At 38.8% G+C, this 27,701-nt stretch overlaps 1 protein-coding gene across 2 annotated transcripts; it reads left to right on the forward strand.

Moving 5' to 3' along the window:
* The first annotated feature begins 46 nt into the window (after window positions 1–46).
* On the forward strand, window positions 47–26,930 carry igsf8 (immunoglobulin superfamily, member 8). Of its 2 annotated transcripts, XM_041783884.1 has the most exons (8): window positions 47–172; window positions 338–493; window positions 8,152–8,532; window positions 11,069–11,533; window positions 16,844–17,022; window positions 17,667–17,919; window positions 21,160–21,618; window positions 24,275–26,930. In XM_041783884.1, exons 2-8 carry the CDS (start codon window positions 439–441, stop codon window positions 24,400–24,402), a joined length of 1,920 nt encoding a protein of 639 aa, XP_041639818.1. In that variant the 5' UTR covers window positions 47–172; window positions 338–438; the 3' UTR covers window positions 24,403–26,930. The 2 variants fall into 2 exon arrangements, with proteins under 2 accessions (XP_041639818.1, XP_041639819.1); XM_041783885.1 differs by lacking the exons at window positions 47–172; window positions 338–493 and having other exon boundaries at window positions 8,112–8,532.
* Window positions 26,931–27,701: the final 771 nt, after the last annotated feature.

Consider the following 27,701-nt stretch of genomic DNA (forward strand, 5'->3'; position numbering starts at 1 on the left):
TCCTCCGTTTTTACGACACACCACACACACACACACCCAACCCCCTGTGATGCCGACCTCTCCATGGCTGGACTGGGACTGGTACGGCATGTCTGTCGAGGAGGCGGTTTAATCTGAGGGAAACCTGGATATTATGGAGGAATCGATGCGTTGACGGAGATGCATGATAAAGGTGATCAAACCTGCAGTTATACGCATTTATATTTAATAATAAACTCGGCGCCTCAGTGTGAGCTGATGGCGCTTACTCTTGCTTTCTGTGCAATCTCTGTAATGCTAAATTTTTGCCTGTTACCATGAAAAAATAATCCCATGGTGTTTGTGGTTGCCTGTGCAGACAGTCGGTCTCCACGGCGGGATGATTGGCGATAGACGAGCAGAGGAATACGGAGAGAGAAATCTGAGTCACCATAATCCATCTGGACGCAGGGGGGGAAGATGAGGACCATGATGGCTTCGATGAAAACAGCATTATTCGTATTTGCACACTGGGGTGAGTGCTGCCGACTGTGTACCTGCTTGTTTCCTCTGCACACAACAACTAAAACCTCTCCGCCATCTGTCACGACGCATTTACATGATTGTTTCTAGAAGCCGCCCAATCAGACTATTAATTTATACATCAGCGTAGATTTGCCTTCTCCTTTCTGCTTCCATTGTTGTCGATTATAAACGCCGCTCCTACCATGTGGGTTGTTGTTTTATCGGGGTTTTGTATTTATTTTGAATTCATGTGGTATACCAGTCATTATTTTCCTGTATTAGCACCGCAAACCATCCAATACCGAGCAATATTGGCCTCACGATGTGTGATGGGCACAAGGAAACAGGTGTTTTTGGCAAATTAATAGGGCTTCCGGTAGGCATCCAGGAAGACCCAAGGAAATATTCAAAATGATAAGGCACTGAAACGGCAAAAACTACTTTTTAATGTTGCAGATTGCTCTTTTTACATTGTCTAGTAAGTCCTAAATGTTTCTTACAGACTATCCCCCTCAAAACAGGGATTATAATAGAGTAAATAATCTTTTAATACTGGCATGACAAGCAATAAAGATGCAGAAAAAGGTCCATTTGTTTCTTTTGGGGATGTTTTTTGCAAAGGATTTTGGAAGCTATATCACCAAAGACACTGCTAAAAAATAGTGTGGCTTCTGCTTTTTCATGTTTGAATAAAGTTGTAGTTTGACTTTAAAAACACAAGAAGCGTCCAACTGTATGGCACTGCTCCATCATTTATCCCCATACACTTTCCCAGTACTGAAAATCATATTTATATTGTCTTCTAACCATGCAGATAGGCTCCTTAATGAAGAGACAATCAGTCTGTACAATCAGCCTTTGTGGGTCCCTGATAAGTAACTGGGGTCCCCCATCCCTCCTCCTCTTCATCACAGGCTGTAATCCAGACAGTATTGAGCATTGTCACAAGCTGCCGTGTCCCCCAGACCTATCAGTCCCAGCCCAATGTTAATTAGGACTTGATCCGCTTAAGCCTCCCACTAGTCTCCCAGGTCATTATCTATGGGCGTGTTGTCATCGGGCCGCGCCTCGGCCTGTGAGAAAGCTCCTGTTGACTTTAGGTCTGACACACACAGGTGGGGAGTGCCTGTCTAGTATTTCTAGTTGTGCGGGTATTTTTCAGTTTAAGGTGACGGTAAAAGGGTGTGTTAGGCAATCCTTTGTTTTCTCAGTTTGTAGACGTTCGATATCTTGTATGATCATATTTTATTAGAACTAGAGTTTATGAGTTCTCTGCTTAAAGCACCACATGTGCATTTAAAGTACTTGTTAAGAAACTGACTCTTACTTTGTACTTTCTTTACACAAGTTATTGAAAAGACCATCTCAAATTCTGCAACAACTTAACTTACAGTATATAATATTAGACAGTACTTTCTTATCTCAGCTTATTTGCTTCATCTGTTTAATCTGGTTGAGGTTGCACTGTTTCCCACGCTCACACTGACGTTATAAAGCTAATTTTGGCTTTTGATGTGATCAAAATACCTTGGTTCCTTTTCCCTTTATGATAAAGATTTTCTACTTTTATGATGTCTCAGATTTTGGATACCTGACAAATATATAAATGCCTGCTAGTGTGATAGAATTTATCAGGTTTATCTAATTTTGTGACCTTTTCTAAGGATGCATGTGTGCATCAGTTAAGCATCTGTGTTGGTTGTGATCAGCCCTGTTGACAGACATCGTCCCTTTAGCAAATAATGGATTATGAACTAATGCCAGTAGCAGATGTTTGTCTGTCTATTCAATGCTGGCATTTATTACACCGAACTGCTGATTGGAGATGTAGTATTGGGAAGAAGATGTGATCTTCTACACAAACTGTGTTCATGTGTTAAATATGAGAGAACATGTTGTTGTGGAAGTTTTCTTTCCCATCTTTCTTTCCAAAAGAAGGAAAGGCAAAAAATGGCACTGGTGTTGTCAGTCAGCTAAATTGTTATTTTAAGCAACTGTATCCATATCAGCCCTGATTTCATGATGAAGCAGTGAAGTTACAAGACCTACATCTTTAGTGTGGTGTTGAATTTTTTGCTTTCACAAAGGCAAAACCAAGAGGAGAGATGTTGGATATGAATAAAACGGTGTGGGAGACTTCACAAATGGTGATAGCGATTTAGTTTATTTGGTAAATGGCTAGCTTAACACACCTATTTTAAAAGCTAACTCAACATTAGCTTAAAATGTATCATATCTTGAGTTACTATGCTGTACAAGAGCAGTGTTGTTTACCTATGTTTGTCCCGATGGGTCACATATTTCTGTCTGAGTTCTGACCTGAGTCCAAGACTGCAGAAACCGAGCTTGATAGCAAACTGGGCTGTTGTTTCCCTGTTAGCCTGCCTGTTTACACTGATTACACATGACCACACCATGAAAATGACCATTAAAAGTCATTGTTTTTTAATACAAGTATGTAACTTACGTTTACATACATACAGTCTGTTTTAGCATGCATGGATAGCAGCACTTAGCTTGAAGTTAGCTCTCAGTTAGTCTGTTAGCTACTACCATACAACAGCCAAATAACATCCTCCACAAAAAAGACAGACAAACTGTTACAACAAACAGCTAACCAGCAGTCAGATCATGTTATAATCGTCCACTGTGGATAGTTAGTGCTGTCCTCTAGCTGACAAGTCTTCAGCTGAAGTTAGCCTCATAGCGGCTTTGTGTTCGTTGCTAAACTGTCTGCAGTCCCTCAGGTTTAGCTTCATTATATCCACATGTTTTGTCAGTAGTTGTAACGTCACCAAAGATACTTTGGATGATGCCCTCAGCCTTGATCTCATAAACATTTGCTGCTTGAATTAGCTATATGCTGTTTATGTTTTTGGCATTAGGTATTTAGCCTAATTCTAATGCTGGAGGTCAATTTTGTCCATGTACACACCTCGACTAACCCAGACTGGACCAGGTGTTCAGTGCATGCTCCACGGTCTCAACTAGGGGTATAGCGATTCATCAATCTGGATCGATATATTGATTGTCTGAGCAATGATTCAGTCAAATTGAATGAAAGTATAAACATCGATATTGATCACCATTTTTACCTTACACTTTTATTTTTAAAGTCCCCCCACGTGCTTGGTTATGGCAGTTTCCGCCTATCCACGAGTCACAACACCGCTAGGCGCGAATAGCAGGTAGTGGCTTGCAGCCGAGAGAGTATCAATATTGTGTTTTTTTCCTTTATGTGAAAAGTAACAGATTGTGGTAGATGGGTTCACAGTATCGTCTGATATTGATCGCAGGCCTCTAAATCGAATTAGAAATCGAATCATGGCAGACTTTGTAATATCGGCAAATATCGAATCGTTGTTCTGAGAATCGATATTGTATCGTATCGTAATGAAACTGGTGATTTACACCACTAGTCTCAACACTGGGTTTTGAGTGAAAGGTTGAACGTCATAAATGCTTAACATAGCTGGAGTCATGTTTCCATGAGCCTTTGGATTGAAATTTGAAATTTGTTCATGTTTTCACAGTTTGACATGCAACCGGTTAGCTGCTTGCTAACTTGTTATTAAGGTCAGGATATAGAAGGTTCACAGTAACCAACTGAAAAGGGGCATATCACAAATTACAGTGTGGAGGTGGACATGCCCTCATCAATGAATCATTTGACTCACTGTATGTATACTGGGCCAAAGGCAGAAGTCCAGTCACATCACCTTATCAAGCTCTAACTGTAGCTTGACTTCTCTGCATGTAAACACACCAACTGAATCAATATCAGCCTGTGAATATTTTAGGCAGCCACTCTTATCTGATGACCGCAGTGATGGCATGAGAAGTTTCAGTTCCTATTGTAAAACAAAGGTTTCACTCTCTAGATAGCCCTTATGGGCTGAGCCTTAAACTATTTCAGGGATGTTTCAGGGGAAGTGGGGTTTCCAGCCAGACAATGAAACATAGTGAAATACAAGGAAACCTGAACCTGAAAGCTGGCTGCACTCAGCCCTGAGGCTATCACGCTGAATATTTTTGCCCATAAATAAAACTCTGAAAATCCACAGTGTTTCCAGTCTGCTGTTAAACAGTGAGAGGATGAGGAAGAGAATGCTTTGTTTTCCCTTTTTGCCTCCAGTTAATTCTTTTAGTATCAGATTTAGCTGTGACCTTTTATTTTTTGCTACTTTAAACACTGGAAAATTGCTTTTGGATAATGCAGCAGCAAAATCTTGTTCTAAACTTGATAACGGCTGCTCAAAGTGACCCAAAGACCTCATAGTGAACTGTTTCATGGAGAAATATTAACGCTGCCAGCAAACCGCCTACTGAGCCCCTTTGAGTTCAGAGGAAAGAAAGAGTTCAAAAGGTCTGCAGAGTATTGTATTTCTGTACTGGAAAAAGGATTTTGGAAGGAGAGTTTTCTTTTGATTTGCTCAAATGTTCTTTTTCAAGCTCAAAAAATAAATGATGGACACAAAGTAAACCAGCTTATTTTAATATTTTGTTGTCAGGGTCCAGATTTTAAGGTGTAATATGATACTTGTAAAAATCAAACAATACTGACACCTTTTTTTTGAAAGCATGGCAACAATAATAGAATAGAAGGCACCCAGTATTGTGTTATTTTATGTTTTCATGAATCAAAAATTGCAGGCAAACTCCTGCAGACTGTTTTTATTGTGCTGATAGAATGGCTTAAATAAATACCCACAACTTATTTTTACATTTTAGAGTGTTGAAAATTTTCATCGATTCATTCTTTTCTTTGGCATATTTCTTTTGAAACAGATTTAGTTTTTAAGCTTTGGCACCTTCCAGTACTATCAAGGCAACAAGAGATTGCATCAATTACAGTAAATGTTATCAAAAATGATCAGAGTTTTAGAAATTTTGACAACCTTAGTAGGTACTGGAGCTTTATTTGTTTAAAAATGACAGACAACTTGGAGACAAGATTCTCTGTTAACTTTTTCTTTGTCTTGTGTGACAGTAAAGTGAAAAATTGGGGGTTGAAATGTCTGTCAGACAAGAAAGCAATAAACAGGTATCAAATTTGGCCCTGGAATGTCAAAATTAGTATAGTAGTATTCGTCACTATTTTCTGGCATTAAATGATCACTGAAAAATCAGTGGTTTTAGAAAATAATGTGTATTATAAACTGTAATTAAACAGAAACACCACTCACTGTGTTTAAGAGATTTTTAAACCTGATCTATACTTTTAGGTCAAATCTATGCTGTAGGTTTGCATAGCCCCAAACCTATGCAGAAGCCTACGTACTGTTCATAGCACAGCGCTCACCTCCTCAAACATTTAAACTACATTCTGAAATGCCGCAGACTGCACGGTGCGGAGCCCAGTTGATCAGATTGTAAATACCAGCCTCCAAGTAATGTCTACAGGAATATTGTGTGTAAAATGACTATGGCCTCAGCCATTTCAACAGCCGCATGTTCCATCTCCTCCAAAGTTTCTTCTCAGTTCCTCTTTGCAGTAATGGCAGTGAAGCAAGTGCTGCTCCATGTTCATCAGCTACAACATAAAATGTTCAGTTTCTCTATTGCTGTTTCTGGTTTTCTGTTTGGTTGCATGATTTTATACTAATACTGCATCTAGGTGCAGTGAATGTGTCTCAAGTGATTATAATATAATGACACCTGTGTCTGTAAGGTCCAGTCACAGGTTAATTGGTGTTCCTGACTATCATCACACCACAAGTACAAAAGAACACTCCAAGCCAACTCAGAGAAAAGGTCATTGAAAAGTCAAGGGATGGATACAAAAACATTCCAAGGCACTGAACATCCCCCAGAGTTCAGTTAAACTGTCATCAAGAGATGGAAGGAATATGCTACATGTGTAAATCTGCCTAGATCGGCCGTTCTCACAAACTGAGGGTCCTTGCAAGAAGTAGACTAGTGAGAGAGACCACCAAGACACCTATGACTACTCTGAAGGAGTTACAAGATTCAGCAGCTGAGATGGTAGGGACTCTGCATACAACAACTTTTGCCTGAGTTCTTCACCAGTCAAAGCTTTATGGGAGAGTGGCAAAGAGAAAGCCACTCAATCCCATTAAATCTCCTCTAGAGTTTGTCAGAAGGTGTGAGGGAGACTCCATGGTCAAGTGGGAGAAACTTATTTGGTCTGATGAGACCAGAATGGTGCTTTTTGGCCATCAGACAAGATGCTGTGTTTGGCCAACACCAAACACTGCACATCAACACAAACCCACCACCCCCACTGTGAAGAACAGTGGTGGCGGCATCATGCTGTGGGGATGCTTCTCAGCAGCTAGCCCTGAAAGGCTTGTAAAGGTAGAGGGTAAAATGAATGCATCAAAATATAGGAAAATCCCAGAGGACAGTATTCAGTCCACAAGAGAACTATGGCTTGGGAGATTTATTTTACAGTAGACAATGACCTGAAGCATACAGTGAAACCTACACAGAAATGGTTGGAAGACAACATGAATGTTGTGAAATGGCCAAGTCAAAGCCCATCAATTTAATAGAGAATTTGTGGCTACATCTGAAATGGCCTGTTCACACCTGATCCCTGTGCAACCTTTCAGAGCTTGAGCAGTTTTGCACAGAAGAATGGAGTATAATTGCAGTGTCCAGATGTGCACGCACGATTGAGACCTATCCACACAGACTCAGTGCTGTAATTGCAGCCATAAGCACATCTGCCAAATACTGACATGAAGGAGGGAATATTTATGCAGTCACATTTTTTACCTTACATATTTTTATCTAATTGACATTACTTTGGAGAAATCTGTTTTCACTTTGACATTTAAGATTTTATTTTTGTAAAAAAGCCAAATCATATTGATCATGATTGATTTTATGAACTCAATTAAAGGGTAAGACATCAAAGGGGTTCAACACTTTGTATAGACTTTCTATAAACCAGGCTGTAGTAAGATTTCTAGAAAAATTAGAAACTGATAAAGCTCCTCTTAAGCACTTAAAAATTATGTTGATTTTGGCACCCCCTGTGGACAAAGTTCTTATTTCTTTGCTGATCTTGTTTGTACTCATTTGGCCCTTGTTGAAACAAAAATTCTCATCCTGTTTTTTTTTTATGATAGAGTGTATTACTAATCCAGAATCTTTGCTCTTGATAATGTAAGAAGGAGACTGCTGCTTATTCAGTGCTCTGTTAACATCATTCTGTGACCCATACCCCCCGGCAGTAGTTTCAGGCATTAAAAATAATTAGCTATACAGTCGATGTTGTTGTTGATGGTCTTGTTTGCTTTAAGGAGGCATCAATATTAATTTCAGTCTGTTTCATAAGCAGTTGCTTGCTGGAACTTTAATGTTTTGTTAACATTTTATTGTGCTTATTGTGAACTGTACCTTAAGTTAGCCAAACTCAACCAACAAACTAAAGGGTTACAATTCACTTAGAAAACTGTATTCCAATAATTAAATGTGTAATTGTGTTCAGAGGAAGCTGCCCTGCCTTGGTGTTTTCCTCCTGGGCTATTTAACGTATTGATCGCCTGTTAGTCGGTCATCAGCTCAGGGTATTGATCAGTGAGTGCATGTACCAAACATGCTGCAAGCAGGACTTTGACCAACACAGATGACATAGTTACTACTTCCGATCTGTTCTAATGGCATTTCTCTTCCTGTCTCTCCTGTTTTCTGTCACAGTGCTCCAGTTCGCCGTGTGTCGCGATGTTACTCTTCCCATTGGAACCCTCTACCGTGTCGCCGGGTTTCCCATGTCCCTGCCCTGTGTTGTGTCGGGATATGAGGGACCACGGACCCAGGACTTCGAGTGGTTTTTGTACAGGGACGACTCTGCTGGGAGGCAGATGGGAGTCATATCAACCAGGGATAAAGACTTCCCTTATGCCCCGTTCCAGCCCAGGGTGAATAACGGGGAGGTAAGGGTAGAGAGAGACTCTGGGGACAAGGTACGACTGGTGATCCAGAGGCTTCGAGCTGAGGACCAGGGGAAGTATGAGTGCTTTACGCCCAGCACGGATGCCAACTACCGGGGGAACTACAGCGCCATAGTGGCTGTCAAAGGTGAGGATCTACAGCTTCATATTGAACAAATAAGTGGCAACCATATTTGTCAGGAAATGTAATGTATTGTTGGTTTTAGACTCTTTAGATTTGAGGAAAGGATGAAAATAATCCTAATCCTAGTCCTAGAAAACCTGGGATACAGTTGATTAATTTGTAGTCATAGAAAACACATGGAGCATCAGAGAAAAAGTAAAAAATTCTCCTTATTTCATATCAGTTTCCTAAAACAGGAGATAATGCATTCTTTATGTGCTAACTGATGTTGAAGATCATGTCAAACAGTGACAGTAGTTAATGGACAATAGCATTAAAAATACATGCTTAAGCATCCCTAAGTCACATCAAATGGCACCTGTAGAGTGGATGACATTTAAGTCAAAACTTCAGCTATTTTACTTTACTATGAAAACTAAATTTTTTTTGAATATGAGTCCTTGTTGACTGCTCACTGTAGTTTTTAGGAGGTGTATGGATAAATATCAATATCTCTTGTCTTGTTGTACATAGTAGACTTAAGTAAAAGTGGTTTGCATGTTTGATTCAGTTGCAAAAGCTGACTAGCTAGCAAGCCTACATCACATACCAGGGTTTAAAGTTTGACTTAACGCTTTTTGGGGGGCTGCTGTCAAATGTGTTAATCATTAGTGTCAGAGTTTCATAATGAATGGGACGCCAAGATTTCAACTATGAATGGTAGGCAAACCAAGCATGTCAAACACTGGCTAAATACTGGTGAACAGTGCCTTTTTTAATTCTATTTGTCATAACTCAGTATGCTTCTCACTTTTGGTATGAGAGGTCCCAAGTTCAAATCCCCGGACGAGCCTCCATTTGTTACAGTCTAGCTCAAGGGCCATGACAGACTCAGGAAGGATACCAGCTGATGGAAAATTCTAAATATTTATGACTAAAAATAAACAGCAAACAAACAACAAAGTGTCCATGTACCAGCTTGGATGAGTCTGGGCCAAGTCGGGGGCATTGGGCTTTTATACCCTCTGAAACATTAGGATAAGGTGTACCGAATCAGAAACTGATTGCACTAAGAGCAAGGGAGACAAAGATTGTTAGCATCGCCCCTCTACAAAGGCAAGGCTGAAGCCCTCACAGTATTGAATGCTTTAATCAGTTCTGCACTGTTCCAGTAAATGGACCTATCATGACATTAAATGAGATTTTTAGAGGTGTTTCATGACATCATTAAAGACTCCACCTAATATTACTGGACATACATTGTTACACATTGTTGTATTGAAATTCTACAAAAATATAAGTGCTTTTATCTGCAGATGCATTTCAATCACTCTGTGATTACTTTTCCATCATTTATAAGCATGCAAATGTTCATGGGTGTAGCCATAGACTGCACATCTATTAAATCTGACTTCCACAGAAAGGATTAATTGATAAATGGGCATGATGTGTCCTTGCATTCGAGCTAAATTATCACTGAAACTGTCCTGGAAAATTATCTCTAGAAAAGAGTTGAAACCCTGCAAGCTTTATGCAAGCAGAAGATGAGATATCAGCAAATATCCTATAGCTCAAAAAATCAGTTTGCATCATATTGCATCGTATTGTTTTTATTCCTAGAAATTACTACAGTATTACTGGGGATAATAACCCATTTTACCCCCAACCAGATAACATAGTTTAGCTCTGACATAAGGTATAAACCATATACTTGATAATACTTGTAATTATATATTTATTTTTTGTTGCTCGAGATCATGATACATGAAAGAAACTTCATTGATTCTTGAGGTTTAAATCAATCGATCAATCAATTAGCTTTTATTTGTAGAGTCCTTTACAACACATGAAGTGACCAAATTGCTTTCCAATAGAATCAAAGCATATAAAATAGGAATAAAACAATATAAAACCAATAAAAACTACAATAAAACAAATACAAGTAATGTGTCATGACTGAATAACTGACTAAATAAAGGTTTATGATAATGATTAAACTGTTAAAGTCCTGTAATAATGGTCACCAAAGATTATCAGACACTCTGCTCTAGTTTAAGCCAGATAGATATTTTTCATAAAGCAATCACACCATGTTTGTAGCTATGCATATAAACTGGTTTATACCCAGAATCTGAGGTTTGCCTCCTTTCTGTTGCCTTTTGTTTTCTTTCTCTTTTGAACCCATCAACTGAAATTTCTGAAAATACTTCAATCAAGGCCACCAGTTGTGCTCTATTCAGCATCCTTATAGTGTCTGTTAGGTTGGTATTCACATGATGCTGGATGTTAGTTTTGCTGCTGAAGAGTTTTATCTTCATAAAAGCTTGTTAATCCCTCTTTCTCTGAAAAAGCAAGTGCCCAAAGCCAAGACTGGTAATAGACTTTCCCTCTGTCAAAGCAATCCTGTTTCATGATAAGACTCGGTTTTCTAAACATAGAAATGTCTAAACAGCACACAGGCATAAGAAATTAAATTTGCTGTATATTTACATCCCTCCTGGCTCCTGAAGCAGCTCCATGTAATATAATTACCTGTCTGTGTCTCTTTGTGCACCTGCAGTGATCCCTGACACGCTCCAGATCAGCTACACCCGCTCACTCACTGGTCAGCCTGTGCCAGAGGGGGCTGAATTAACGCTTACATGCTCTGCTGGCATCCAATCAGAGCAACTCACCCACCTGTCAATCACATTTGGGAAGAGGAGTGGAGGAGATGGTACGGGGAGCGGTGGTGCAGGCGGGGAGGTGAGCAACGTTAGAGAGATCATCACCATTGACAAGCTGTTGGGGGTCATCCCCGGCCGTGGGTACAAGAAGAGGTACGATGATGGAGAGATAACGCTGGAGAAGAGAAACATGGAGGCGGGACTGGCAGTGTACGTGATGAAGATGAAGGCGGTGCAGCCGGATGACACAGGATCATATTTCTGTGAAGCTTCACAGTGGATCCGAGACCCTGATCGAGCGTGGCAGAAGATTGCACAAAGGACACTGGACATTGGCAACTTGACCGTTCAGCAACTAGGTCAGTGTGATTAAAAAACTGTCAGTGGGTTTCTGTCAACATTTTTAATACATTTCACAACAGCTGGTTTATTGGTTAGCATGCATTTAAAATAAGAACAGATAAGCAATAAAATCTCAGACTAAGCGATTTTTAAAGACATGAACCTCACAGGAAAGTTGTCTCTAAAAACAATCAAACAAGACTGAAGTTTGGTTTCTCCTAGTCAGTTAGAGACACTTCGCTTTCTCCCTGTGGTGTCAGTCACAGACATTTAATGGTGCTGAGCACACTGGCCTGTTTCCAGGTTTCAGGGCGGCTGTTTGTGTACTTTGAGCTTGGCTGAATGTCTAGTTTGCTGGCAGACAGACCGAGCCGTATACTGACTGGACAGATAGGCAGCTTGTTGCTTTGTTTGTCAGCTTGTTTGGACAGAGAGCATGTTTGGGGTTCTGATTAGCTGCTGGGATAACTGGGTGTTGAGCTTTTCACACCTTGCTTGGTGGTTGGATGGACTCCTGAGTGTTGGGCTTGCAACATATTTTCTTTATTGATTGATGTACTGATTATATGCACAATTCTATCTTTTGTTTTGCTTTTTTTTAAGGTTTATACAACAGTTGGCATTAGAGCTGCAGCAGATGACTGTTTTGAAAGTTGATTAGTCACAGCCTGGTTATGTCATTTGGTAGACTGTTAAGATTTTTTTTTTTTTTGCAGGATTGGCCTACTTCGTGGCTCTTATTAAGGCACGAAAAACTAAATTCAGGCAATATTTTTGTCTCGGCTTTGAACAAAACCAGTGATAATGTAGGTTTGGATGATTTGCCACTCAGTTGTTTTCTCCTCTGAAAGCTCTCCACTGTGCCATTTTAATGACGCTATCCATGCCTTTGGTAGCTCTTACAGAACATTCTCTAGCAAGCCTGGAATTTGGGAGACTTCCCTGGGTCTTTAAACATTAAGTCCACACCAGTAACTCTTAAATTGAACTTCTTTTTATTCATCTATAATCCATTTTCAAATATTTCCTGCTGCTAGCCGTTTAGCCCGCCGCCACATTGTCCGTTTGTATCCCAGAATGCATTGTATCTAGGCTTTGACAACCAATGGCAGGCCAATCCTTCTGTCATCATGTCTTGCTTTGCTGAACAGCATATTTGCACAGACATAGAAACTGGAGAAGAGAGCCTGAATGCCTCCCAGTGGAGAGAAAAAGACACAGAGAGGCTGTGATTTTACCCTCAGAGTCACTGCAGACAGGAACACCTTTAAATAATGACTCAGATTCCCAAAAGCCCTGGGGCTTTGTTGTAAAAATGTGAATAATTTGAAGACTTTTTGTGACAGTTAGTATTTTTGAACTTTTTGGTCCCAAAGAGATTGGAGGACAAGTTTGTACAAAAAAACCTTAATTAATGGTTACCATGTTTAATGCAAACAAGTCTTTGAGTTTTATTTCCAGTCAGCTCTTTCTTTTGTCTTGATAGTCCCATTCCTTTTGATGAGATCACTGCAGCACATGTATTCTTAAAGCTTAGGTTGTCCTAAAACAGGATGTTTAAACTTGACTGTGCACCAGAGGGTTATTGTTTTACAAGCTTTTTAAGACAACAAGTCTAGGCGAGACACAATGGTTAAAACAAATTGCATAGGGCTCAGAGGGTTAGTATGAAAAGAGTTTGCTCCACCGTTTACAGTGAGAGTAAGAAAAATGTAATGAAGAATAGAGAGGAAAAGAATGTGGATAGGGGAGAGAAAAGATACAGCATTTTAGGGAACCGGATAGGTGAGAGATTGAAAATGTGAATTAAAGAAGAAATTACCATGTGGCTTTTACTTTGAACTGTTAATATTAATTACAAAAGAGAATAAGAGAGACGTCTCCTTCGCTTCTTTTCAAGTGCTGATGTATTATCAATGTGCTGTCAAGAAAGCAAGGTCCGCTTTACAAATCTCACTGATAATACTTGATAATACTAAAAATAGGAAGTATTATTCTGTTTGTGACCAGCTGAGTGCTGCAGTGTTGGGGGTAAAGAGAGTGACGAGACCAGAAGTCTGAGCATATGTGCCAGCGCCTGCCTGAGTGCAGGTGTTTTAGGACACTTTTGCTATTATGCTATGTTTTGTTTCTATGTCGAGTCACAGTTGTGGATTTGCATATGCAGCTCTCAGCAAAGGTAGTAAGCATGTGCAATGTCTCATTCCTGGTAAATATCTGCTCCAGAAAACTGTGTCATGTTCACATATAGCATGAAGAACACCCACAATGACATAACCAGCAATCATCAACAATTAAATCCTGTGGAGACAAATTTTGCCCCTGACATTTGTCAGCAACATCACCTGTAGATTCATGACTAGTTGGCATTCATGCCACATTACTGTTTTCTTTATTTTTAGTTACTCAGCTTTCATTAAAGTAAAGTTATATTCACAGTTACAAGAATCTGATACCACTGGACTGTTAAAGTTAAACAATGCAGTGCTGTAAAAGAAGAAGATGCCAGAAATATAAAAACTTAAGTACAGACTCACAGACAGTTCTTCAGGAATTAAATGAAGTGTTACTTCTTTGTTAAATTACACCACCCTCCTGAAGCACCTTCATCAAATTCAAGAGGGAAGAAGACAAGGTATGCTCCAGGTAAACAAAGAAACAGGCTTCGTTTAATTAACTTTAGTCATTGTGAAGATGCTTGGAACATTGACAATTTAAAAAAATGCTGACTTCAGTCAGATGAAATGTCTTGTTTTTCTCTGCTGTATCTACAGCTATATGACATTATTAAAGCAATAAAGTGCACATACTGAATCTTTAAAACTAAGCCTGAAATTACATGTTTGTGGACTTGATAACTGCAGCTCTGCTGACTCTCAGTTGTAGATGTCAGCTGTCAGACTGCCTGACCAACAGGCCAGTGCTGAGATCTCTTGTTCACCTTAGCTCAGGCTTTGATAGGCTTGTTCTTTGTCAGATTGAACAGCTGGATAACTTCCATTTTGCTTGTCCACTTTGCTCTATTTAAATTCCGAAGAGCTGGTATTTGGACAAAAGGATTAGATAATCTTTTCTCCCGCCGTGGCCTCTTGTAGTCTACAATGAGAGTGAATATCCTCCTGTCAGACTGATGTGTCCATTACTGTCAGAACGGCTCTGCCCAGCAGTGCTGCCTCAAAATGTTTTACTTCTCTAACAGTGAAGATAGCTGATGCATTTGGCTCACTTCTCAATGTTTGCTATTAAATACAGGCTGTTAAAGTTATGCCAGTGTAGCAGCTTTATTTAGACAATCTTATTTACATGAGTATTACAGCAAATTTAACATCCAATTTTGGTGAGTTATAATGAAATGTTGATGGAAGTTATTCTTTATTCAGACTCAGTAGCAATCTGAGGGAAACAGCTGAGACCAAATGGTGCATGGCCCATGATAATGATCCAGCACAATACAGCAATAGTTGATACATTGCAAAACAATAATGTAATGATGCATCACAATACCTGATCCACAAGATAATATGTCTCCAAAAAGCTAAAATAGCAATCTGAGGGAAACAGCTGAGACCAAATGGTGCATGGCCCATGATAATGATCCAGCACAATACAGCAATAGTTGATAAATTGCAAAACAATAATGTAATGATGCATCACAATACCTGATCCACAAGATAATATGTCTCCAAAAAGCTAAAATGCAGGATTCATTTGTTCATTTATAGGAATTTAGTGTCAATTTCACATGTTAAAACTATTTATTTTGTTTCACTGCTGCCTGACATGATCCTGCTGTCTTATTTCCCTTCTGCCAAATAACTGCTTGTCATTCCTGTCAAAACACCACCATTTGAAGTCATGAATTAGTCATGTGAAATATGGAAATCAATTTAGAAAATGTTATTTTGTCCTTTTTTGCTGGATTGTCTATATCTGGCACTAGCAGTTTGACAAATGTATCACACAAGTCAGGTGAATGATATATATCCAGGGCTTTCTGCAGACATATGGATTAGTCAGCCTGTGGGAAAAGTAGCCAGTGAGGGGGTTCCAAATGCTTGCCCCCTGGCTTATTAAACAAAGTGAGGCTCAAGTAATAAGAAGGGATCTGGGGTCTTCCACCAGGAATTTTTGGACTTCTAAAACCCTGCAAACTGGAAATATTTAAGCAAAAACTAGTGGTGGGAATTCAACTATGTAGCAGGAAAACTTGACAGTCAAAAAAAATTAGCAACTTCCCAGGTGCTCAGATGGACCAGCAGTCCAGAAATTAGCTACTTTGGTCACTTTGGAAATGATTGGTTTAATTGGTGCAGATGGTCTAGTGGTTAAGGCAAGCCCCATGTACGCGGGGCTGGCCTTAACCAGCCTGACCCGACTCTACCCGACTCTCTCATTCCTGTTTCTGACTCTATCTACTGTTCTCCTGTTTATCTCATATATATGGGCATAAAATACCAATATATATATATATATATGAGATATTTCACCACAATGTGGGGTTGAAGTTCTGCTTAAGTTTCAAAGAAAAATTATAATATAAAATTAATTTAAGTTGATTCCTGTAATGAATAAAAAATGCTCAGGAAATGTGAGTTGTAACTTGTTAGTCTACAATTAGAATACAATAAAGTGACTAGCTGGTTGTTTGGCTGACAGCTAGAGCTTGTGGAAAGCCCTGGTATTCCCTTATCAATGTATACGAGTTTGAGAGGGGCATGTTTTTCTCCTAAGCAGGAAAATTGAAGCTGGAGTCAAAGCTTCAAATCAGTTCAATGCATGTATTGTTTTCTCTGACACAATACTGACAGGCACTATTTAGTTGTGTATTTTCTGGCTCCTGCCGTCAGACTAATACAATGGTCTGACATGTCTTCTTTTGTTCACATAAATAATGTGTCTATTATTGAGGAGATCTCTGTTTTAGAGAAGGCTGTGGTTAAATGAGGCTCACACAATGGACCAGAATTCCTTCTAATTATACCAGGATATCAGGCTAACTATATGAAACTATATCACTTCATTTAACAAGGTTAAACATATTCATTTATGCTAGGATCATCTACTTCATGCTTTACTTTTACATCTGAACACATCATAGTTCATTGTAGTACTAAAACAATACAGTACAAATCAGAGTATTCATTTGTTTTTTTTCTGGCTGTAACGAATGTTATGAATTTGATAGCTTTCCTATCTGTTCCACAGCACAGACATAGAATTTTTCCCTGTCACAGCCTGAAGAACTTGTTTAAATCCTTTTACTGTGGAGGATTTTCGAAGCTTTCACTCTTACTAAGCCATCTCTCTCTGCCCCTTCTGTTCCCCAGCCGAGTCACTGAGTGTAACATCCTCACCCCGGGGGGAGGTGACCCTCCAGATTGGTTCCCCTCTCATCCTGACCTGTGAGGTGTCGGGGATGCCGTCTGATGTAAACTCAGGGCTGCTCGTTCAGTGGATGAAGAGGGGATCTGTAAGCAGCGATGTAGCTGGTGCCGGTGGAGTCGAGGTACTGACTCTGGTGACATACTCAGACTTTAAGGGTCTGGTTGTTTTTCTAAATATGTGCACTTGGTTTTTTTTGGTATGAGAAAAAGATGTTGTGTTTTTGTTGAATTACAACAAACAAATATTTGATACCTGTTTTGTTTGTATTACTAAAAACCCACTATCAGGATATTAAAATGTAATATTCTTCGTAGTCTAAAAGAATGAACATAAAATTGATAGATTTGTTTGAAGATTTAATTTCAAGCATATAAAGACTAATTCAAAGATATTATTAAGGCCAGTTTACTGTCTGTAAAAGTGTGCATTTTTCATAGTTGTTCAGTTGAAATAACAGATAAATAGGAAATGTTTTTCTAGGGCATGTCCAAAAGCTGGAGGCGAAATCCTGATGAATGACACTTGGGAATTGGCTGCAGCATCTTTTTCTCCTCCAAAAAATAATGGATTCATAACATTATGGCTTCAAGACATTATGGCTTCAAAATGTTTGCAGTTGATTGACAACATTAATGTACTGATCTACTTAAAAAACAGTCAGCAATGCTATATACTGTATGTTTGAATATTCCAGTAAGATGCCAACAGAGATTGTCGTTTAATATCTCAGTCCAACTCATGCTGACAAATTGTACTTTCATCAAGGTGGAGGTGGCCCGGATGAGCCCAGATGGTGTTGTGAGCTGGGGGGACGACCTGAGCCGGTCTAGCGGGGGCTCTATGGAGAAAATCTCAGAGGGAAAATACACTCTAAAGCTGTTCTCAGCCCGGCCTTTAGACTCTGGGGTGTACCGCTGTGTAGTGAGTGTTTACGCTGGAAGAAGAAACCCTGGTCCCTCTACTCCAGCAACACACACCCAGAGGTCTGAGGGAGTCACCGTCAACCTCAAGACTAAAGGTAGGTGATGCTACTCTGTGAAACATGACTTAGTCTGAACTAGGGATGTGCAATTCACAGAAAAAATTGCACAACTCTATAAAAGTCAGTGGCAATTATTTGAAGAAAATTTTTGACATTGGGCTTGTAATTGCATATCTTCATCTTTTAAAACTAAAGAATGGATAGAAACATAAGCTCAAGAAAATGGATTGTAATTTAATGTTTTTTTTGTTGTTGTTGTTTTTTTCCAGGAAGCTAAAACATAGTCCAGTATCCAAAGAAAAGTATATACAAAAATAAATTACAACAAATGTATAATGGATACAATATTATTGAGGAATAGACTTATGTGTACAAAAATATTTCTGTTTCCTGTTATTTTCTCTTATTCATTTTACTTGAAGCAAATTGTAAACATCTGAACAGAAGATGTCACACTTACTTACTTATCACATTAATAACTTTAGGTAGTCCAGTATAGATAGATGGCATTCTGTTAAAACCCAATCAGAGCAAGTCTGGTTTCCGTGAAGAAACCTATCGGACCCATTTTGACCATAATCCTTTGAATTTCTCTGACTGTAGTCTTAAAGAAAAAGTTAGTCTCTCCATAATGTAAATTTCATGAACAGTTTTTAATCAGTCTTCAAGAGTTGGAGCATTGGGTTGTAACCACTTCCTAGTCAGGGCTTTTTTCCTCCCATAAGTATTATTCTCATCAGATATTTGTGTGCCGTAGATTTAGTATTTAATGCAATGATACCAAAATACATTGTCTGAACATCTAGTGGTATCAGGATTTGAAATACATTTTCTAAATACTTATGTACATCATGCCAATAGGATTTAAGTTCTGGGCAGCCCCATAGTAAGTGGTAATGGTCGGCTACATTTGAACTACACAACCTCCAACAGTTTGTTCCCACACCTTGATGTTTCTTCTGAGCAGGAGTAATTAAAAAACCTCATGACGCTTTTCCATCCAAATTCCCTCCAAATGTGAGAGGATGTTGTTTTCCACTGTAGTTTACAAATATTTTCCCATTCATCTTCAGACATAACCATTCTGCCTTCCTTTTCCCATTTCTTTTTAACATGCAGGGTGTTCACATTTAAAGAGTTCTGAATATTTTTATGTAATCTGGATATTATTTTGCTTCCACTCCCAGATTTATAGGTTTTCACCAAAATGTTTAATATGTCATTATCCATTTTTTCAAGACCTTCAGACAATGTTTCATTTAGCCGGTGTCTTATTTGTAAATATCTAAAGAAGTCTTAGTTGTCTAGTTCATATTCTCTTTTTGAAGTTTCAAAACTCTTTAGAACTCCATTATGCATAAGCAAGCAATATGCTGTTATCCTTTAACTTTCCATACTTAGAATCTGGAATCTATCCTGTTTGGAACAAATGTAATTTAATGTTTTATTAAAAAAAAAAAACAAACAACATAAAACATTTCACCTTGTCAAGTGGTAATTGTGAGCAAAAAAGGGGTTCATCCCAAAAAAAACTTAAATAAAAAAATTCAGACTGCAGCTGCCCTTCATAGATGTAATTCAAGGCTCATTGTAGGATTTGCTTCAAATTAAAATGCCTTCATTTGCATGGAAAAATATATTCCAGAGCACCTCAGTGACACTACAAAGACCCAGCAGTGCTTCTGCTCTTTTGTCTTCAAATTCAACATTAAACAGTGTTTGAAACTGTCAAAAGAAATGTTAGATTGTAATTGATAGCTCAAGTATTAAACAAAATGACCAAATAGTCGGCTAAGAACAGTGGAATATTCTTAAAATTGTTATTTGATAAACAATTTTGATAGTTGACATATAAAAAAGGACAAATGTGTAAACGTTTTGGATAAATTGCTGAAATGGTTAGCAGAAGTAATTGAACAGTGGTTAAAATGATTAGCCAAAAGTCATTGACATAGGCAGCTAACTTAAAAAAGGCAGCAATAGTTGCTTGAAATTGTTAAGCACTGTATATTGTTAAATTGTTGGCTATAAGTAACAGATAAGTGAGCAAGCTAGCTTTAAAAACTGGTTAAAGTTTATTTTAAAAGATTAGGGTTGGACAAGGCAGCTTTAAAACTGGAATAAGCAGGTAGAATTAATGGAAGATAGGCTAAATGGCTGACTTGTTAGAGAAGTAACAGAGAAGTCACTAGCTTAAGAATTTGGTAAACGATTGAAACTGATAACCGCAAATAATAATTGGTTGGGGTTAAAAAGAAACCTTGTCAACAGCTAAAGTAAATCATTCACATACTTTTTCTTGGAACTGTAGATAGATAGATAGATGGATAGATGGATAGATAGATAGATAGATAGATAGATAGATAGATAGATAGATAGATAGATAGATAGACAGACAAAATGGTTAGCTAAAAGTAGTTGATAAATCAAGGGATATCTTTAATAATAAAAGCTTAATGGTGGACATGTAGAACTAACAGTGATTCGTTTGTTGTTGAAATATTTAGCTTACATGTTGTCGTAATAGCTGGCTAACAGTAACATTTTTCTTCACATTTTCAACAGTTTGCTAGAAGTTAACAGTAATGGATAAATACTAGGATATTAAGCTAATAGTAAAAGTTCAATGGTGGAAATATTAAGCTAACAGTGATTAGTGTGTTGTTGAAAGGATTAGCAAAATAATAGTTAAAGTAGTTAGCTAATAGTAACATTTTGGACAAATTCTGAAAACAGTTAACTAGTTATGGGAGTGTTGTTAAAATTATTAGCTTACCAAATAGTGAAGTCACTGGCAACAGTAACATCTTTTAGCAAAGTCCAATTATTTAGCTAAGTGTTAGCTTCTAGCTAACAGTAATGGATACATAGTGGGAAATTTAGTCATTAGTAAAAGCTGATTTGTGGAAAGTAAGCTGACAGTGTTGGGTGTATTGTTGAAATAATTAGCTTACTAATTGTCAAAATAGTTGGCTGACAGTAATGTTTTTGGACAAATACTGAAACAGCTAGCTAACTGCTAGCTAAAAGCTGAAAGAACTAGGATGATTCTTAAAATGTATCTGACCATTGTAGATATTATCAAAGATAAGTTAGGCCAAGACTCTACTCCTCTAGGCTGTGTTTTTATTTCCTCCTCAATCATCTGACTTGAGTTAACTCCTCTAACTAAATTACATTTCTAAAAACAAAAGAGAGATAGAATCTTATTGACTCACAAATATAATAATATGATAGTTTCTAGTCTCATTTTTGATTTATCACCTCTGTCTGCAGATGTGGTCGTTTCAGCCGTGGCTCAGCTCCCTCGAGGCCCTCTGTTAAAAAGAGGCAGCACCATCACGCTGATCTGCAATGCCACTGTGACTACCACAGGTCCCGCCCAGGCACAGGTGCAATTTCTGCGGTGGCCAATCCCTGAACCGTTTATCAGGAAGACACAGACCCCAGCTCCTGATGTGACTCTACCAGCGCCCCCTGTGGAGGAAAAACCCAGAGTAGTAGCTGCCCTCATGTATGACGGTGTTGCAAAGATCTACATCAACACGAGTGAGGTCAGCATCGACCGCCTGTCCGCTGTCAGCTACAGACTGAGGGTTCACACCGCGTCAATGGAGGATCAGGGCATGTATGCGTGTCATGCAGAGGCTTGGGGCCAGGACCCACATGGAGGCTGGTACAACACAGGGGCCAGATCAGAGTCAAATCCAGTGACTGTTTACCTGTATGCCAGAGGTAAGTTGACACCAAGTAATGCTAGTGATAGTGGATCACAAGCAGGTCCAGAAGCTCAACTTTTAATACGTAAAGTTTGAATCATTTAAACATGAACAGAGCTAAAGCCACTGTGAATAAAGCCTGAATGTCTACTGCACCCCCTGCTGACTGGCTGGCCTTCATGTTAACAGATGGGACATGGGTCAGACTAGTTAAAATAGATAAGTTTTCTCAAACGTAGAGTTTGTAATGAAAGTAAGCTCTAAATATGCTGATTTATGCCTAAGTGTTCATTTCTTTCAGAATAGTTTGGTTTTACTTAAAAAAAAAGGGGGGGGTAACTGGAAAATTGACCGCTCTGTTTAGAAATGTGGCTCCTTTTAGTGCCTTAACTAGATTAGCACAATAGAAGAGTCATTTAACTTTCCATTAATGCAAGTTTTAAGTCTTTCTGCTGTGGGCTGTACCACTGAGGAGTCTTTGACTTTTTTTAATCAGTGAGTTCAATGTGCACCCTGGATAGCAGAAGGGCTGTGGGGCCACTTCTGCAGCTCTTTTGTGCATGTCTTGGCTCCAAATCATGTTACCAGTGCCAGTTGATCAGCTTCCATTGTGGGTATTTTAGCTTCACTTTTGCACAAGTATATGGAGACAGACTTTCCATATAAATAAAGCCTGTCAGTTTACATTTACATTTATATCAGCACATTTACATCTTAAATGCACCCTGCTTTAGTTAACTCTGGCTACTGAGCAGCTCCCTTAAGGTAACTGGGGGGAAAGTGCTGCTCTTTCACTTTCCCTCCAGATTTATCGCAGTAGTCCGAAGATCGAACAGGTTAAACAAAAAAGGGACCTTGGTTCACAAGCTGGAGGGCATCCCTTGTAAATGTCAAGTGTAAATTTGAAGCAGTTACTCTTGACCTTGAGAGATGCCAGCACATTTTAAACAGATTGATTAGCCTCTCCAACCTTCCTTCCCTCAAGCGGATTGCAGGTCAAGAGTCACCTGTATTTATAGCTCACAAATGAAAGTGTGTACTTTTTTGTCCCATGAAGCAGAAAATTTGTAAAACTAAAAGAAAAAACATTTCTAGATAGAAGGACTGCCATCAGAGATTCCTTTTATTATTGAATGATCCATCAATGGATGTTTCATTTTAATGCTTTATCTAGCACAGTGATGATATATCAGCACAGTGCACGTGATAGTTTTTGGACTGTTTATGGGTCGATGACCTGCTTTCTACTCGCTGTAGTGGTGGATCCTGGGGAGGGAGCACATGTGCTTTCTGTGCGAGGGACAGCCCATTAACTTGAGTTTGATCAATTTGTGTCCCCGAAATGTTAAAAACCTACAACTGTTTTGTGCACCTTAACCGCTAGACCATCTGCCCCCAGCCATTTTACACTTTTATCGGATTATAGCACAATGAAAGCTCCCATAAGAAGTTTTTAACCGTTTGTGTAATGAAATTCATACCAAGAATACATTTTGACCATCGATGGCTAACAAGGCCAAAATCAATGATACTTATTATTTTAGGAAATGATTTTAATACCTGAAACTGCTGCCAGGAGTTAGTAATCAAACAAATATGCTGCAAAACACATCCGCATCAGCTTTCATTCACATTTTCCAAAGCAAAGACTCACAAAAGGGCTACGTTTGTCTTGTTAAAGGGAGAAGAGATGCCTCCTTATCCATAATCAATCCAAAATCAGCACAAAGAGAGAGAAAGTTTTCTCACAGGAGCTTCAAATAGCTTTAACTTACAGTTGCAGTGTGTAAAATTGGGAAATATTAGCAACATCTACAGTCTGTGTCTAGAATGTGGTGCTCACCTCTCTTTTGGCAACCAGTGTTATTTAAAGAAATGGGCTTCTGTTATTTGTTCCCTTAAGTGGTATTGTAGAAACACGCTACATACAAAAATCCAAGATGGCGAACTCGATGGAGAGGACCCTCCCTGTGTATGAATGAAAGGCTTATTCTAATTTAAAAAAACAAACAAACAATAAAATAATAATAGTAATAATGATAATAATAATAATAAGAATAAAGCAATTTTATCATTCATGTGACTACTGTCAAATTTCATTGACAATTCTGTGTGAATTAGCCATTAAAAAGAAGAAGCAAAGGAAAAATGAGGCAGTTAAACCATTGTGCTTTAGGTAAGTGCAAAATGGCAATGCCATCAGAGTTATGCACTGCATTGGAGTTTACTGTTGTAAAGTACACCTGTGGGATTTAGGGATTTGGAACGCTATATGACATTGACTTAGCCACGGAAAAAAGAACATGTTATGGATTAAAATTATGCAAGAGAAATAATACCACAAGGTGCAGATGACTTTTGTCTTGTCCACTGAACTGTCTGAGTCTTCTTTTTATTTTAAGTCTAATGAGACATTAAGGAGCACTGGTGGACTTATTTTAAACTGCTGTGAGTGCAGGGAGATGTTGCAGTGGCTTAATCAATGTGTGTTTAAAGGACAATTAAGTATGTGATTAAATTGATTTAAAAATGAATGCAGTAATTATGGATCTGAAATGTACAATGATTGATATATTAATGCTGACAGCCTGACTTAAAACACAGCCTAAGCTGTAATTTTCTTGTACAAATGTCAGTTTGCATCATGGCTTCTGTCTCTTTTTGTTCTCCAGCTGCTGACCTCCTCCTCATCCCCCTGGTTGTCGGCGTCTCCTCTGCCTTGTTTGTTGGCATCCTCATCATCGCCACAGTTACCTGCTGCTTCATGAAGCGTCTTGCGAGGCAGCGTGCTCAAAAATAAGCTTCTGCTATGGCTGACTTTGAGAAATCTGAATGTTTTTGAAGAGGCACGAAGAAATAATGCACAGAACATTACGGATGAAACAGCCAAGACGTAACTTCAAGGCAAGATGAAGTCCAAAAAGAAAGTGGTATGATTGTCTGTGTTTGATCCATCCGTAAAACAATCAAGGCCAAAAGATTCAGTTTTATATTCTCTTGTATTTTTATATCAAAACATTATTTGGAATAAAACGGTGATGCTGCATTACAAAGCAGTAGACAAAAATCCTGGATTTTTTAAAACCACTACTCAGTGAGCCTATCAATCTTAGTGTAAAAGACTTTTGAAAATCTTTTATCAGTCTTCTGTAACTGCAAAGGATCATAATACAAAGGCAAGGTTTTTCTTTCAGTGTCAAAGTAAAGCAAGAATTTAAGGTTGGTTTTAAGGAATCTTGCAGATGTTGCGGGATCTTAAAGTATTGTTTCTTTAGAAAGGCTGAGCAAACTCTCAGAAGTCATTGTTTGATAGTTACAGTGTAAAGAAACCAAACTGTTCAGATGTTTTCAAATGGTGCTGGATCCAACAGTAATTGGTAATGGTTCTATTTTCACAAAAACAAAAAAAAAATTCTGTGTTTTCACAGTGTGACGATGCTGATATAGTTGTTATCTCCTCCAGCAGCATGCTTCTTTTTTTATCACAAACATTAACACAGTCTAAACGTCTGCATGCTTAAGCCTCCAGCACTGCCACTGACAGTCACATGAATGCTGATGGGAGCAGTTAAGCCTCCAGAAACTTAATACGAGCAGGGATCTTCCACCGCCTGCAGTCAGGCCGCACTCTGCATGTAAACAAAGTCCCTGTCTGTGACTTAATAAGAACGGCTCAGGCTGAAGACTTTCTGATGCCAGGACCAATTGAGAACCGATTCTAAACACAAGCATTCCTTGCCTGTGACACTCTGACGCTGAACTGAGCCTTCTATATGGACTTGTATTGATCTGACAAAGCGATGGAAGAGATGTCCCTTATGCACTGAGCTAAAATGTGTAAATATTGTATGGAGTTTAGCTGTTTTATTTTTCTTAATGTAAGTAAGACTGTAGCTAAGTTAGTCTTTGTGCAAAGCACCTGTGTTTAAAATTCTGCAGCAGTCTGTTCTGCTCTTTTCAAGCACTTGGACGTTAACAGGACTGGGACCAAAGCCCCTCTGCATCCTTCTTTTACTTGATTTACTTTCACCTGAAAAGTCACGTCTTTGCTGCACTTGAGAAAGTTCATTTAATTTTTTTTCCTTCTTTTTTTCGTGCAAGTAAATGTTCCTTTGCTCTCGTCAAGTGACTGAGAAATGAAGACAGTACTGTGAAAAAGAAACCCCTGATTGTTACATGGAGTAACAGAAACGCTGTTGTGTTGTGCCACACTGTTCAAGGTTAAAATCTCCCAAGCTGAGCAGTCATATGACTCGATGAAGTCTCAGCTTCCTCGTCATGATAGTCATCATGTGGTTCAGGCCGCATATTTCTACTGCCAGTACTTATTATGACTTTAGCCTCCGCTTGGAGCCCACAGAAATCTGTTGGACAGATTTACTGTGTGAGTGCTCTTATAATGAGTGAAACCTATCCTCCTCTTCCTGTTTAAAACATCACTTAAGAATATTGTGGTTATAAGAGAGTGCCGCGTTGCATGATCATTTATAGAGAGATGTGTTAGTGGAAAAGAGGCAGCTGGAGGCTCTCTGATGAAGCTATTCTGGGTCATTTTTCCCACTTCCAAAATGAAATTTTGCTGAGGTTCTTTTAAATATCCCAATTTTGTTTTTAGTTTCCATCTGATAGTCTTCGACGTGAGATTCCCTCTAAAATCCGCCTGTCCTTCCTAACCTGTGTGCTCTTTAAACCCTGATTATAAATGTTGTTCACGAACATTAGGGAATAAAATCACAGCTCTGCCCGCTTCCTGAGCCACTTTGCTCCAGATCAACTCCTCAAAGCTGATTTTGCTCACTCACACGCCTGCCCACCACATGATTACACATATACACACATGCACAAACATGGACAGATGCACGTGCACTCACACAGCAGCAGCAGAAGCACAGCGCTGTGCTGTGCTGGCTGGCGTTTCAGATAGAAGTATGCGAGTATCTGCGTGTTCATCTGTAATCCCTGTTTATGGCTGCAGTGTGTCCTGCTGCCCCTCCCCCCCCTCCCTCTCAGTGGAGCGGCGACGCTCGCATTCGATTCATTTCAATCTCTGTTCCCTCAGAATTACAACCAGCTGAAAACAAAAAAAGGAAAGCACATAGCATGGAAAGTGTGAAAGCTGCTCTCAGTCGTGCTTTTCTTTGAAAATGTTTTATACCCTTTCTTGAAGGTGTTACGTTTTGTTTGTATTGTTTACTCATGCTTTAATACCACTGTTCCTGAATGCATCTCGCTGCCATTGATATGTATAAAGGCATTTTATTGCTCAGTTTGTTTCTTATGGTGCTTTGGCAAACCTGCCAGTTGATAAACCAATAAAACCACTCTGGATTTATAATGTCATTTAGTTTTGTGTAGTCCTTTATTGTCTATGTTGCAGAAAATAGGTCCTTTTTCAGCGTGGAACCTGGAATGTTTAAATCAGGAGCCGCTAGAGACAGCTGGAGGGCTGACTGTGCTCAGAGAAATAACTTAATCAGTCTTAAAAAATGGTTCATGTGCTAGCCAAGCACATTTTCCATCTATATATTATAACAAAACCAAAACATCACTTGTGGTTGTTCCATTTTACTGAATTAGGACCAGGCAAGCAGAGGTTTGTGTTTCAGCTTCATTTAACTCTCAGCACTTTGTGATTGCAGCTTTAGAGGTAAACAGGCAGAACACTGTCCTACATTTTTGCAGAATAAGATTTACTCATGCAGTCTTATTAATGTTACAGTATGATTGATTGAACGACTTACAGTATGAAGATATCTGAAGTCAGTTATGGATTTGAGTTGATCTCTTTTCATACTTGATCCAAAGATATAACCTCACATTAGTAAATCATTTCAAAAGCTAAATCAAAGCAGAAAAAGTAAATATTTCATAAATACTTGAAAATGGATTCCATAAATGTTAAATGTAAGAGAGGTAGTTTCACTGACATTACAACATCCCTTGTTTGTACTAAATGTTTTACTGTCTTTAAGCTCATTAATTTGGGTTTACTCTAGCAGCTTAAGAAATCTGCTCCTGTCTCAGTGCATTTGTCAACCTTGTTTTTTAAAGCTCCTGTCAGGAACTTTTGGTTTCTGTTGACTTAAGTAACAAAACAGC

Source organism: Cheilinus undulatus, linkage group 3 (genome assembly GCF_018320785.1).
Source record: "Cheilinus undulatus linkage group 3, ASM1832078v1, whole genome shotgun sequence".
NCBI classification, from domain to species: Eukaryota; Metazoa; Chordata; class Actinopteri; order Labriformes; family Labridae; genus Cheilinus; species Cheilinus undulatus.